At 46.5% G+C, this 13467-nt stretch overlaps 2 protein-coding genes across 2 annotated transcripts in view; both read left to right on the forward strand.

Annotated features, from left to right (window-relative positions):
• LOC142498145 (uncharacterized) overlaps window positions 1-13467 on the forward strand; it is an 86608-nt gene that overhangs the window by 63694 nt on the left and 9447 nt on the right. Inside the window, exons 20-23 of the mRNA XM_075606652.1 lie at window positions 6567-6620; window positions 9905-9958; window positions 11779-11832; window positions 12237-13463. Of these exons, the coding sequence (XP_075462767.1) occupies window positions 6567-6620; window positions 9905-9958; window positions 11779-11832; window positions 12237-13463 (1389 nt within the window). The remainder of the gene's footprint in view (window positions 1-6566; window positions 6621-9904; window positions 9959-11778; window positions 11833-12236; window positions 13464-13467) is intronic.
• LOC142496628 (IgGFc-binding protein-like) lies at window positions 340-6161 on the forward strand. The gene is made up of 7 exons (XM_075603289.1): window positions 340-454; window positions 2709-2804; window positions 2995-3048; window positions 3453-4679; window positions 4847-4876; window positions 5298-5342; window positions 6097-6161. The coding sequence occupies exons 1-7, from the start codon at window positions 340-342 to the stop codon at window positions 6159-6161; spliced, it is 1632 nt and encodes a 543-aa protein (XP_075459404.1).

Below are 13467 nucleotides of genomic sequence, written 5' to 3' on the forward strand. Positions count from 1 at the left end.
ATGCTACGCCTTTCACATGTCATAAATGACAACTGATTAATATTTTACCTACAACAGCCTTAATTGCCAGTCATTAATGGCACATTTAGCATTTTCTTGTCTTTTCCCATGTGTTGTTGAAACTCTGATGTAGCCCCACTAATATACCCCATAACCAAGGCAAACTGTGGGGAACACTAGCAATAGCTCACAATGAAGTCATCATGTTCAGTACCAACACACAGATGTTTTTGCTGTTGCTCTGTGGAAAGTTAGTGTGTATACAACTGTACCCACCTGTGATCTAAATCAGCAGAACAATATAGCAATGTGATAGTGAGCAAGGGGATAGCAGATAACATGGCATATGAAATAAGAGTCCATCAGTTCTACCATTTTAACATATTCCTTCATGTTTCAGAAATAATTGTCATTGAAACAACGTTACCTGGTGGAAAAAATAAGAAGCCAAGTGGTGAGTATGTTTGAAATATCTGTATCGCGTACCCTGCAAATCACACACATCACACACATATAAATCCCCCTGCACATCACACACATTACTCCCCCCTGCACATCACACATACATCACCCCCTGCACATCACACATACATCACCCCCTGCACATCACATCCCGTCCCACCCCTGTATATCACACACCTCTCCCCTGCACATCACACACATCACCCCCTCCCCTTCACATCACTTCTCCCCATCACATCCCCCCTACCCTGTACATCACAATCCCTCCCACCCAGCACATCACATCCCCAGCACATCACATCAACTCCTCTTCACATCACATCCCCCCTGCACATCACACACATCCCCCCTGCACATCCCCCCCTCACCTGCACATCACCAACCCCCCTTCACACCCCCCGACCCTGCACATCAAAACCCCTCCCACCCAGCACATCACATCCCATCCCCTGCAAACCACATCCCCTCCTGCACATCACATCACCTCCCCATAACATCACATCCCCTGCCACTGCACTACATCACCTCCCCCCTGCACATCACATCCCCCCTGCACATCACATCACCTCCCCCCTGCACATCACATCACCTCCCCCTGCACATCACCTCCACCCTGCACATCACATCCCCCCTGCACATCACATCACCTCCCCCCTGCACATCACATCACCTCCCCCCTGCACATCACATCACCTCCCCCCTGCACATCACCTCCCCCCTACACATCACCTCCCCCCTGCACATCACATCACCTCCCCCCTGCACATCACCTCCCCCCTGCACATCACATCACCTCCCCCCTGCACATCACCTCCCCCCTACCCTGTACATCACAATCCCTCCCACCCAGCACATCACATCCCCAGCACATCACATCAACTCCTCTTCACATCACATCCCCCCTGCACATCCCCCCCTCACCTGCACATCACCAACCCCCCTTCACACCCCCGACCCTGCACATCAAAACCCCCCCCCACCCAGCACATCGCATCCCATCCCCTGCAAACCACATCCCCTCCTGCACATCACATCACCTCCCCATAACATCACATCCCCTGCCACTGCACTACATCACCTCCCCCCTGCACATCACATCCCCCCTGCACATCACATCACCTCCCCCCTGCACATCACCTCCCCCCTGCACATCACATCACCTCCCCCCTGCACATCACATCACCGCTGCACATCACATCACCTCCCCTCTGCACATCACATCCCCCCTGCACATCACCTCCCCCCTGCACATCACCTCCCCCCTGCACATCACATCACCTCCCCCCTGTACATCACCTCCCCCCTGCACATCACATCACACCTGCACATCATATCACCTCCCCCCTGCACATCACCTCCCCCCTGCACATCACATTACCTCCCCCCTGCACATCACATCACCTCCCCCCTGCACATCACATCACCTCCCCCCTGCACATCACCTCCCCCCTACACATCACCTCCCCCCCTGCACATCACATCACCTCCCCCCCTGCACACCACATCACCCCCCTGCACATCACATCACCTCCCCCCCTGCACACCACATCACCCCCCTGCACACCACATCACCTCCCCCCCCCTGCACACCACATCACCTCCCCCCCCCTGCACACCACATCACCTCCCCCCTGCACATCACATCACCTCCCCTCCTCCTGAACATCACATCCACTCATCACGCGCGCGCACATTCGGAGCCGTGCAGTGCAGCCGCCAAACTTCCCGTGTGGGGGCGGGGGCTACATGGGAGGCTGTAACAGCATCAGAGAGAGGCCTGCTGCAGGGGGGGGGGGGGGGAATCTGGGGCCTGGCAACTGGACACGTAGATGCCAACCCAGGCCAGAGGTCGGGTCCAACTCCAGCCGCCCAGGTCCCCCGCAGCCTCCGGGCCGGGGACGACTGTCCCAGCTCTTCCCCCTGTTGGCGGCTCTGAGCCCTATTGCAGCTTAATGAATAACGCCCGCTAAGTAATACTTCATTCCTGGTTCACTGTAGCAATACAAGGCAATCATTTCTAAGTGGTGCTAATACACGGGGCATCTTATTGCTCGTTGAAGTGATTTAGCTGGAAGGTAGCACCGCTTAGTACATCTGGACCAAACTTTATAAAAGCCTGCCAATAAGCAGGACATGCTACGCCTTTCACATGTGATAAATGACAATTGATACATATCTTTTCTATAACAGCCTTAATTGCCAGTCATTAATGGCACATTTAGCATTTTCTTGTATTTTCCCTTCAGCTGTGGAACTGTGTTGTAGCCCCACTAATATTCCCCATAACCAAGGCAAACTGTGGGGAACACCAGCAATAGCTCACAATGAAGTCATCATGTTCAGTACCAACACATAGATGTTTTTGCTTTTGCTCTGTGGAAAGTTAGTGTGTATACAACTGTACCCACCTGTGATCTAAATCAGCAGAACAATATAGCAATGTGATAGTGAGCAAGGGGATAGCAGATAACAAGGCATATGAAATAAGAGTCCATCAGTTCTACCATTTTAACATATTCCTTCATGTTTCAGAAATAATAATCACTGAAACAACGTTACCTGGTGGAAAAAATAAGAAGCCAAGTGGTGAGTACGTATGAAATACCTGTTAAGTATAAAACAGCATGGCACTCATCTTATTTCATTTATCCATTTTCTTACACATTTCTCTTATTTATTGAGTCAGAATCCTTAGCTTCTAAAACTGGGGAAAAACAGAAGCAGATTTATCAAAGCAAAGAAAATCCCAAAGCAGATAAGAAACCTGGTTCCCTGTGTTTGCACTACTGTAGTTGTGGCCCCAATTTGCAGCCGAGAGACTTTTATAAATAACCCCCTTGTCTCATCTTGCATTGCATAACCTCGTGTTGTGTATGAGGGTTCTTAATGTAATTAAATGGTTGGTGTTATGTACCTTGGAGCTATTTATATCTAACGTTTTACTTAACAGAGAATGATGAAATTCTCATGCTGACTGTATTCTTTTTCAGGGCCTGGAGCAGTGACTCCCATGGGCAAAGAGTTTATCACAGTGTTTATGCAGAATCACAACCCCAAGGAGACTCCTCAACTGGAGCTTCTGGTTACCGGCTCCTCACCATCCACCTCGGTCTCTGTCACCATTAACAAATCTAACTTTAAGAAACACCTAAAGGTTGGGAAAGGGGAAACAGTGACAATTCCTATTACAGAACCTGTAGAGATGCACGGGACTGGCAAATTTCCGCATTCCGTGGTGATTAAAGCTGATGCTGACATTGCAGTGGTTTCGCGTAACTATAAATATGCCAGTGCTGATACAAGTTTACTTTACCCAGTGCATCAGTTGGGAGTTCAGTATTATATAATTACCCCTCCGTGGGGACCTGAGTCCACATACAAAGAGTTCTCTGTGGTCACATACGATAAGAGCACAACTGTTGATGTCTACCTAAAAGGAGCTGTAAATTTCCAAGGAAAGGTTTACCCAAAGGGTAGCAAGCTAACACTGACCCTGGAACCATTCCAAGCTGTCCAGTTTCAGAGCCCAGATGACCTTTCAGGCACTAAGGTGATTTCTCGACATCCTGTAGCAGTCCTGAGTGGGCACACCTGCTCTAAAAAGAATGGAGAATGTGACCACGTCTATGAACAGCTCTTACCTGTTGACAGCTGGGGAACCACATTCTTTGTGCCGCCCTTGTCCTTCCAGCCTAAGTCTGATGTTGTATTTGTTGTGGCTTCCCAAAACACACGTATTGATCACCAATCTGGGACAGAAAAAAGAACCAAAAATGTGAAAGCTGGAGAAGTGATCCAGATTGAAATTAAACAAACATCACCTCTATCCATCCATGCAAGTGACAAGATTCAGGTCTTGTTTTATGGCACTGGTGGGACATTCAAAGATAAATCCTTTGACCCTTTCCTTACCAACGTACCTGACATTGAACAATTTTGTTTCACTTATGAACTTACTGGACAAGCCAAGTTTGAAACCAATCTGGCTATTATTTTAACCAAGACTTTGGCGGCACCAGGAATCACTTTTGATGGAAAAGCTCCAGGAGAAATTAAGTGGAAGGTATTCCCTGGATCAGAGTACTCTTGGGGAGAATATAGCTATGGTGGTGGCTTCAGCATCCACAAGATGCAGCACCTTACAGTAGCGTTTGGACTTCTGAGCATTGGCTACTCTGAGCGCATTGGCTATGGGTCTGTGGCACCTTGCATCAATGGTAAATTATCTGACTTTCTACCGTATTCATTTTCTTTTCCAATAACTCTGTTTTAATTTCTACCATTTTATTTCTATACAAATTTTGTTGGCACCATTTTAAGAGTATGACTTTGAGTTGGAATTTTAAAAATGTCATTTTATGAGTCTAATCCTTTTTTTTATTAGGTCCTAGAGCTCTGGGTTCATGGATAAATGGTAAGTCAAAATTGCACATGGTCCTTTGAGATGAGTGAATATGTGGAAGAATGTCCTGGGAGGAGAGATGTTGAGAAACGTGTAGTGGAAAATCAATCCAGTTTCTAACATTAATGAGTTTGCGCATCTATGTATAATGCAGAATTCCTCATTACTTGCAACCAACGCTATTGGCCATTGGCCATTGGCCATGTGGACATGATGAACAATTAAATGTTTTTTTTTTAACTGCTTAAGCATTCCCACTAAATCCTATGTAAATCCCATAGTTATATGATGTGATACATTACCATATGTTGTTATAGCATAGCAAGTATTTAATAACATCAACAATTAGACATATCCTTCATGACACTGAACCTTGTCATCTCGATCAGCGGTTTTATATAAGACAAATTATTACTGGGTTTCTTGCTTTTAGGAAAATGGATCATACAAATGGGGCAACCATTGCAACCGAAAGAAAGTAAGTATTATAGTATATGTCTTATTCCGTATATACTGTGTGAACTAGATCTAAACTGTGTGCTTTTTTTAAAGTTTGTTGAATTTTAAGAGTTTTAACAGAGAAGTAAAAATCTAAGACAGAAGATATGCAGGAGGCCTGGGAGAGGGGATGGATGAACAGACCGGGCAATAAATGGATGATGTATTAGGGGAGCTAAACCCCTTTAATATCAGCTCCGGGGGCCCCCGCAACCATAAACACTTACCTCTGTAGCAGTGCAGGTATCTATGCAGCAGAGAAACTGTGTGCCGAATATAATGGCGGCGTTTAAAGGTGCGCGTCACATGGGCCATTAGGAAGCCATAATGTTTCCGGCGCGGCTTCCTATTGGCCAGCGTGACCAGGACCGTTAAACTCCTCAGCGATACCGGCAGCACCTACGGAGGTAAGTATCTCTGGGAACAGTGAGTCTCTGGAGCTGAAATGAATGGTGTTCAGCTCCGGCGACCCCCGGCTTCTATCCTATAACAAAGAAAGAGGGGAAAAGATGGGCCGTAGCGCACGGTGTTCTGCTGCTTTAAATAAATATTGTTGAGACCTCGTGCTTGATCAGTGGAAGATGTATAAGACAGAGAGTAGAAAGGGAATGTCTGTATCATCGTCCTTTGTGGCAGCGATATGTTAGTGAGTAAGGGGATAGAGGATAACAAGGTGCGGCATAGGAAATGAATCAATCAGTTCTAACATGTTAACATATTCCCTGATGTTTCAGAAATAATAGTCATTGAAACGTTACCTGGTGGAAATATTAAGAAGCCAAGTGGTGAGTACGTATGAAATACCTGTTAAGTATAAAACAGCATGGCACTCATCTTATTTCATTTATTCATTTTCTTACACATTTCTCTTATTTATTTAGTCAGAATCCTTAGCTTCTAAACCTGGGGAAAAACAGAAGCAGATTTATCAAAGCAAAAATATCCCAAAGCAGATAAGAAACCTGGTTCCCTGTGTTTACACTACTGTAATTGTGGCCCCAATTTGCAGCTGAGAGACGTTTATAAATACCCCCCGTGTCCCATCTTGCATTGCATTACCTCGTGTTGTGTATGAGGGTTCTTAATGTAATTAAATGGTTGGGTGTTATGTACCTTGGAGCTATTTATATCTAACGTTTTACCTTGTCAGCTCGATCAGCGATTTTATACAAAGACAAATTATTTCTGTGTTTCTTGCTTTTAGGAGAATGGATCATACATAAGGGGCAACCAACAACAGCACCGAAACCGGAAGAAAGTAAGTATTATAATATAGCTCTTATTCCGTATATACAGTGTGAACTAGATCTAAACTGTGTTTATTAAAAATTGTTGAATTTAAGAGTCTAACAGAAATGTAAAAATCTAAGACAGAAGATATGTAGGAGGCCTGGGAGAGGGGATAGTGAGAAAGTTACAGCATGAACCATATATCCATCAGCAGATACCATTCTTGTCAGAGCTAGATACTAAATACCAGTTTTTGCCCTTTGTACGTTATCTGTGCACTCCCAGTAAAAGTGATACCATAAGCATTATAGCCAATGTCTTCCATGAAAAAACAAGTAACATACATTACCAACAACAGGTAGAAAACCACTCAGTATTATATTACAATGCTATATTCTACATAGTATTGTAATATAATACTGAGTGTTGTTCCTCCATGTCTGCTATATAAACACATCTGTAATGAGATGTTCTGCATGATAACTTCCTATATTGATTATGTTGCTTTAAGGCCCTAAAAATAGGACATCCATAACATAACTGGAAAACATAGTCAATAGAGGTTATTCATTAAGATGCGATAGTGCCGATCGGCGCACTATGGTACGGAAACTATGGTATGGAAACTCCAATAAAAGACAATGGGGGCTTCTGTGCGATACCCCCTGATCAGCCTTACAGGACCACAGACAGCTTTCTTGGGGCCAAGGACTACAGTTTCCCCTGGGCAGTCCCCTCCACAAGCAACCCACCCCCTGTGTCGATGGCCTTGTGAGGCTTCCCCTCTATCTCACACTCCCCTCTCGCACCCACCTCTCTCTCCCACTCCCCCATCCCAGTGTCGTGGCCTTGCGAGACCCTCCCACCCTATATCTCTCCCACCCACCTCTCTCTTCACTACATCTCTCCCACCCGCCTCTCTCTTCCCTCCCATGCCTCCAACTCTCTTCCTTTTGCCCCCACCTCTCTCCCATACACATAACACTCCCCCTCCACATCACACACATAATACCCCCTCCTCCACATCACACACATCCCCACCCTGCACATCCACACATCACCCCCTGCACATCACACACATCACCCCCCTGCACATCACACACATCACCCCCCTGCACTTCACACACATCACCCCCCTGCACTTCACACACATCACCCCCCTGCACATCGCACACATCTCCCCCCTCCACATATACATATCTCCCCTGCATATCACACACATCCCCCCTGCACATCCACATACACACACACACACACACACATACATCACCCCCTGCACATCACACACACATCACCTCTCCTGCACATCACACACACATCACCCCCCTGCATTACTCCCCCATCACCCCCATACACACATTACTCCCCCCTGCACATTATACACACATCACCCCCCTGCACATCACATCACCTCCCCCTGCACATCACATCACCTCCCCCCTGCACATCACATCACCTCCCCTCCTCCTGAACTTCACATCCACTCATCACGCGCGCGCACATTCGGAGCCGCACAGTGCAGCCGCCAAACTTCTTGTGTGGGGGCGGGGGCTACATGGGAGGCTGTAACAGCATCAGAGAGAGGTCTGCTGCAGGGGGGGGGGGGGGATCTGGGGCCTGGCAACCAGACACGTAGATGCCAACCCAGGCCAGAGGTCGGGTCCAACTCCAGCCGCCCAGGTCCCGCGCAGCCTCCGGGCCGGGGACGACTGCCCCAGCTCTTCCCCCTGTTGGCGGCTCTGAGCCCTATTGCAGCTTAATGAATAACGCCCGCTAAGTAATACTTCAGTCCTGATTCACTGTAGCAATACAAGGCAATCATTTCTAAGTGGTGCTAATACACGGGGCATCTTATTGCTCGTTGAAGTGATTTAGCTGGAAGGTAGCACCGCTTAGTACATCTGGACCAAACTTTATAAAATCCTGCCAATATTATTTATTTATTTATAAAATATTTTACCAGGAAGTAATACATTGAGAGTTACCTCTCGTTTTCAAGTATGTCCTGGGCACAGAGTAAAACAAATACATGGTTACAAGTACAGTTACATAAATGAACAAGGTATACATTATATACAAGACATTGCGTGCACAGTTAAAGAAAATATATATTATGAGCGTATGAAACAGTTACAGACCAGGTTAAAGTGTGAGACAGCCTTAGATTTGAAAGAACTTAAGCTGGTGGTGGATATGAGAGTCTCTGGTAGGTTGTTCCAGTTTTGGGGTGCACGGAAGGAGAAGGAGGAACGTCTGGATACTTTGTTGAGCCTTGGGACCATGAATAGTCTTTTGGAGTCTGATCTCAGGTGATAGGTGCTGCATGTGGTAGGGGTGAGGAGCTTGTTCAGGTAGCTGGGTAGCTTGCCCAGAAAGTATTTGAGGGTGAGACAGGAAAGGTGAACTTTGCGCCTAGACTCGAGTGATGACCAATCTAGTTCTTTGAGCATTTCGCAGTGATGTGTGTTGTAGTTGCATTGGAGAACAAAATGACAAATTGAATTGTAGAGGGTGTCAAGTTTGCTAAGGTGGGTTTGAGGAGCCGAGCCATATACTATGTCTCCATAGTCAATAATTGGCATTAGCATCTGCTGTGCAATACGCTTTCTGACCAGGAGACTTAGGGAGGATTTGTTCCTGTAAAGTACCCCTAGTTTGGCATAGGTCTTGGTTGTCAGGGTATCAATGTGCATCCCGAATGTTAAGTGGGAGTCAAACCATAAGCCCAGGTATTTAAAACTAGGGACAGGTGTTAGGGTGGTGTTAGCGTTGGTTCTAATCAGGAGCTCAGTCACTGGAAGCTTTACAAATTTAGTCTTGGTCCCAAATACCATTGTTACAGTCTTGTCAGTGTTTAAAAACAGTTTGTTTTGGGAAATCCAGTTTTCGAAAATAAGCAGGATAAGCAGGGAATGCTACGCCTTTCACATGTGATAAATGACAACTGATTAATATTTTACCTACAACAGCCTTAATTGCCAGTCATTAATGGCACATTTAGCATTTTCTTGTCTTTTCCCATGTGTTGTTGAAACTCTGATGTAGCCCCACTAATATACCCCATAACCAAGGCAAACTGTGGGGAACACCAGCAATAGCTCACAATGAAGTCATCGTGTTCAGTACCAACACACAGATGTTTTTGCTGTTGCTCTGTGGAAAGTTAGTGTGTATACAACTGTACCCACCTGTGATCTAAATCAGCAGAACAATATAGCAATGTGATAGTGAGCAAGGGGATAGCAGATAACAAGGCATATGAAATAAGAGTCCATCAGTTCTACCATTTTAACATATTCCTTCATATTTCAGAAATAATTGTCATTGAAACAACGTTACCTGGTGGAAAAAATAAGAAGCCAAATGGTGAGTATGTTTGAAATATCTGTATCGCGTACCCTGCAAATCACACACATCACACACATATAAATCCCCCTGCACATCACACACATTACTCCCCCCTGCACATCACACACATATAAATCCCCCTGCACGTCACACACATTACTCCCCCCTGCACATCACACATACATCACCCCCTGCTCATCACATCCCGTCCCACCCCTGTATATCACACACCTCTCCCCTGCACATCACACACATCACCAACCCCCCTTCACACCCCCCGACCCTGCACATCAAAGCCCCTCCCACCCAGCACATCGCATCCCATCCCCTGCAAACCACATCCCCTGCCCCTCCCCATAACATCACATCCCCTGCCACTGCACTACATCACCTCCCCCCTGCACATCACATCACATCCCCCCTGCACATCACATCACCTCCCCTCTGCACAACACATCACCCCTGCACATCACATCACCTCCCCTCTGCACATCACATCACATCACCTCCCCCCTGCACATCACCTCCCCCCTGCACATCACATCACCTCCCCCCTGCACATCACCTCCCCCCTGCAAATCACATCACCTCCCCCCTGCACATCACCTCCCCCCTGCACATCACCTCCCCCCTGCACATCACCTCCCCCCTGCACATCACCTCCCCCCTGCACATCACCTCCCCCCTGCACATCACATCACCTCCCCCCTGCACATCACCTCCCCCCTGCACATCACCTCCCCCCTGCACATCACATCACCCCTGCACATCACATCACCTCCCCCCTGCACATCACCTCCCCCTGCACATCACATCACCTCCCCCCTGCACATCACCTCCCCCCTGCACATCACCTCCCCCTGCACATCACATCACCTCCCCCCTGCACATCACCTCCCCCCTACACATCACCTCCCCCCTACACATCACCTCCCCCCCTGCACATCACATCACCTCCCCTCCTCCTGAACATCACATCCACTCATCACGCGCGCGCACATTCGGAGCCGCGCAGTGCAGCCGCCGAACTTCTTGTGCGGGGGCGGGGCTACATGGGAGGCTGTAACAGCATCAGAGAGAGGTCTGCTGCAGGGGGGGGGGGGGAGAATCTGGGGCCTGGCAACATGACACGTAGATGCCAACCCAGGCCAGAGGTCGGGTCCAACTCCAGCCGCCCAGGTCTCCCGCAGCCTCCGGGCCCAAGACAACTGTCCCAGCTCTTCCCCCTGTTGGCGGCTCTGAGCCCTATTGCAGCTTAATGAATAACGCCCGCTAAGTAATACTTCATTCCTGATTCACTGTAGCAATACAAGGCAATCATTTCTAAGTGGTGCTAGTACACAAGGCATCTTGTTGCTCGTTGAAGTGATTTAGCTGGAAGGTAGCACCGCTTAGTACATCTGGACCAAACTTTATAAAAGCCTGCCAATAAGCAGGACATGCTACGCCTTTCACATGTGATAAATGACAATTGATACATATCTTTTCTATAACAGCCTTAATTGCCAGTCATTAATGGCACATTAAGCATTTTCTTGTATTTTCCCTTCAGCTGTGGAACTGTGTTGTAGCCCCACTAATATTCCCCATAACCAAGGCAAACTGTGGGGAACACCAGCAATAGCTCACAATGAAGTCATCGTGTTCAGTACCAACACATAGATGTTTTTGCTGTTGCTCTGTGGAAAGTTAGTGTGTATACAACTGTACCCACCTGTAATCTAAATCAGCAGAACAATATAGCAATGTGATAGTGAGCAAGGGGATAGCAGATAACAAGGCATATGAAATAAGAGTCCATCAGTACTACCATTTTAACATATTCCTTCATGTTTCAGAAATAATAATCACTGAAACAACGTTACCTGGTGGAAAAAATAAGAAGCCAAGTGGTGAGTACGTATGAAATATCTGTTAAGTATAAAACAGCATGGCACTCATCTTATTTCATTTATCCATTTTCTTACACATTTCTCTTATTTATTTAGTCAGAATCCTTAGCTTCTAAACCTGGGGAAAAACAGAAGCAGATTTATCAAAGCAAAAAAATCCCAAAGCAGATTAGAAACCTGGTTCCCTGTGTTTACACTACTGTAATTGTGGCCCCAATTTGCAGCCGAGAGACTTTTATAAATAACCCCCCGTGTCCCATCTTGCATTGCATAAACTCTTCTTGTGTATGAGGGGTCTTAATGTAATTAAATGGTTGGTGTTATGTACCTTGGAGCTATTTATATCTAACATTTTACTTAACAGAGGATGATGAAATTCTCATGCTGACTGTATTCTTTTTCAGGGCCTGGAGCAGTGACTCCCATGGGCAAAGAGTTTATCACAGTGTTTATGCAGAATCACAACCCCAAGGAGACTCCTCAACTGGAGCTTCTGGTTACCGGCAACTCACCATCCACCTCGGTCTCTGTCACCATTAACAAATCTAACTTTAAGAAACACCTAAAGGTTGGGAAAGGGGAAACAGTGACAATTCCTATTGCAGAACCTGTAGAGATGCATGGGACTGGCAAATTTCCGCATTCCGTGGTGATTAAAGCTGATGCTGACATTGCAGTGGTTTCGCGTAACTATAAATATGCCAGTGCTGATACAAGTTTACTTTACCCAGTGCATCAGTTGGGAGTTCAGTATTATATAATTACCCCTCCGTGGGGACCTGAGTCCACATACAAAGAGTTCTCTGTGGTCGCATACGATAAGAGCACAACTGTTGATGTCTACCTAAAAGGAGCTGTAAATTTCCAAGGAAAGGTTTACCCAAAGAGTAGCAAACTAACACTGACCCTGGAACCATTCCAAGCTGTCCAGTTTCAGAGCCCAGATGACCTTTCAGGCACTAAGGTGATTTCTCGACATCCTGTCGCAGTCCTGAGTGGGCACACCTGCTCTAAAAAGAATGGAGAATGTGACCACGTCTATGAACAGCTCTTACCTGTTGACAGCTGGGGAACCACATTCTTTGTGCCGCCCTTGTCCTTCCAGCCTAAGTCTGATGTTGTATTTGTTGTGGCTTCCCAAAACACACGCATTGATCACCAATCTGGGACAGAAAAAAGAACCAAAAATGTGAAAGCTGGAGAAGTGATCCAGATTGAAATTAAACAAACATCACCTCTATCCATCCACGCAAGTGACAAGATTCAGGTCATGTTTTATGGCACTGGTGGGACATTCAAAGATAAATCCTTTGACCCTTTCCTTACCAACGTACCTGACATTGAACAATTTTGTTTCACTTATGAACTTACTGGACAAGCCAAGTTTGAAACCAATCTGGCTATTATTTTAACCAAGACTTTGGCGGCACCAGGAATCACTTTTGATGGGAAAGCTCCAGGAGAAATTAAGTGGAAGGTATTCCCTGGATCAGAGTACTCTTGGGGAGAATATAGCTATGGTGGTGGCTTCAGCATCCACAAGATGCAGCACCTTACAGTACCGTTTGGACTTCTGAGCATTGGCTACTCTGAGCGCATTGGCTATGGATCTGTGGCACCTTGCATCAATGGTAA

This window comes from Ascaphus truei, chromosome 6 (genome assembly GCF_040206685.1).
Source record: "Ascaphus truei isolate aAscTru1 chromosome 6, aAscTru1.hap1, whole genome shotgun sequence".
Taxonomy (NCBI): Eukaryota; Metazoa; Chordata; class Amphibia; order Anura; family Ascaphidae; genus Ascaphus; species Ascaphus truei.

Coding starts and splice junctions, on each gene's coding strand:
- LOC142496628 (XM_075603289.1), top strand. CDS start 340: ATGGCATATGAAATAAGAGTCCATCAGTTCTACCATTTTAACATATTC. Junction 2,805..2,994: donor CAATGAAGTCATCATGTTCA/GTACCAACACAT, acceptor TTCATGTTTCAG/AAATAATAATCACTGAAACA. Junction 5,343..6,096: donor ACCATTGCAACCGAAAGAAA/GTAAGTATTATA, acceptor CTGATGTTTCAG/AAATAATAGTCATTGAAACG.